General features: G+C 52.8%; 1 protein-coding gene across 2 annotated transcripts in view; it reads right to left on the bottom strand.

The window, feature by feature from the left end:
* Window positions 1-562: 562 nt before the first annotated feature.
* LOC119589498 (actin-like) overlaps window positions 563-1,783 on the bottom strand; it is an 11,607-nt gene continuing 10,386 nt past the window's right edge. For both annotated transcript variants that reach the window (XM_037938097.1, XM_037938098.1), the window contains one exon: window positions 563-1,676. In XM_037938097.1, the coding sequence (XP_037794025.1) occupies window positions 702-1,676 (975 nt within the window). In that variant the 3' untranslated portion in view covers window positions 563-701. The remainder of the gene's footprint in view (window positions 1,677-1,783) is intronic.

Genomic DNA, 1,783 nt, shown 5'->3' with positions numbered 1-1,783 from the left:
GGGATTTATCTTCAGGGTATCGGGGTTAGTTAACTCTCATGTGTGTGGTGATGTTATCTTTGTCAATTGGCTTCGTGTTTGTTTGTCTTGTCGTTTTCTGAGCTAGATTGAAGAAGTAGAAGGAAGTGTCATTCTCTGCTACAGTTTTCCTTTCATATTCCCATTTTCTTTTCCTCTTGAAACTCCCGTTTTCTTTCCCCTTGGCAATTCTCATTTTCTTTCCTCCTGTGTGGTTATATTCACAAGCGTGTTGGTTGTGTGTTTTTTTCTGATGTTTGTTTTATCGGTGACATTTCGTTATCTTTGTCAAAGGTTGGAGAAAGCAGAGTACTGTCGAGGAAAAATCAGAGGACTATGGTTGTTAACGATAGCATTTCAACTTTGTAACATCTGAACTGGTATCAGTTAGTAGCACTACAGGAAGATTCTGAAGGTGAATCATTTAATTCATTAAGATATTTGACTCTGGAGATATTTCCTTGATATGTGGCACTTGGTTATAACAGAATAAATCCTGATAAGAATCAATAAGCGTAAGATACTTGGTAATCAAAATAGGGTATGGAGCGTGAACTAAAGCCAACAATTTTATTAAACTACTTGAAAAAGAATGATGATGAACAAACTGTGATCGTAAATGATGGAATGAAAATGTCTCCCCTGCTAGTCTGACCGCCTCCCCGCGCCTCCCCTCCCCCCCATCAGCTCCGCAGGTTGAGGACAGCAGGACCGACCTCATCGTAGAGCTCTTTGGAAATCCACAGCTTCTGAAAGTTGGCGTGCGAGGCCACGATCGCCCCGCCGCACCAGACGCCGAAGTGCCGCCGGGGCTTCACGACGATTTTGATCTTGGTTCCCGGAGGGCTCAGGCCGACGAGCTCCTTCAGCAGCCTCTCCTCCAGGCAGGGGAAGAGCGTGTTTCCGCCGCTCAGGGTGATGTTCTTGTAGAGGAGCTTTCGCACGGCGGGGTCGCACTTGAGGACGGCAGAGTTGAGGACCTCGTGGATGCCCTTGCCCTGCAGGCCGAGGTTCGAGGGATGGAAGAGGCCCTCGGGGCACAGGAATCTCTCCCTCCCGACGGTGATGACGCCGCCGCCGGGAAGGGTGTACGTCTCCTTAAAGGGGAAGGAGTGGTACGAATTCGTCATGACGTAGCACAGCTTCTCCTTGACTTCGCGGGCGATGCTCTGTCCCTCGGACGTCTTGAAGGCGTGGCCCTGCTCCGCCAGGATCCGGAGCATGTAGTCGGTGAGGCAGCGCCCGCCCACGTCCAGGCGCTGCAGGGCGTGGGGCACGATGGTTCCCTCGAGGATGGGCACGGCGTGAGACACGCCGTCGCCGGAGTCCATGACCACGCCCGACGTCCGCCCGGAGGAGCAGAGGGCCAGCACGTAGGGGTTGGCCAGGTACAGCGCCGGGACGTGGAAGCTCTCGAACATCGTCTCGAGGATGAGCTCGCGGGTGGAGGAGGCGTTGTGGGCGGAGACTACGAGCAGGAGCGGGTTCTCCTTGGGGTCGACCTTGAGCTCGTTCTCGAAGGTGTGCTGCCACAGCTTGGTCATGTCGTCCCAGTCGCTGATGACGCCGTTCTCGACCGGGAACTTGCGCGAGAAGACGTCCGCGCGGGGCACCCTCGCGTCCCCGGCGTACCACGGCCTCGGGTACAGGGCCTTCTTCTGCAGAGGCGAGAGACAGGTAAATAGATCGAAATAGATCAATCTGCGGGGAAGTTTTTTTTTTGAAATGTAACGATCATACTGGCATATGAAACAAAAAAATTAGG

This window comes from Penaeus monodon, chromosome 25, assembly GCF_015228065.2.
Source record: "Penaeus monodon isolate SGIC_2016 chromosome 25, NSTDA_Pmon_1, whole genome shotgun sequence".
Lineage (NCBI taxonomy): Eukaryota > Metazoa > Arthropoda > Malacostraca > Decapoda > Penaeidae > Penaeus > Penaeus monodon.
The sequence above is the reverse complement of the archived record's forward strand: the minus strand, read 5'-3'. Positions and strand labels throughout refer to the sequence as shown.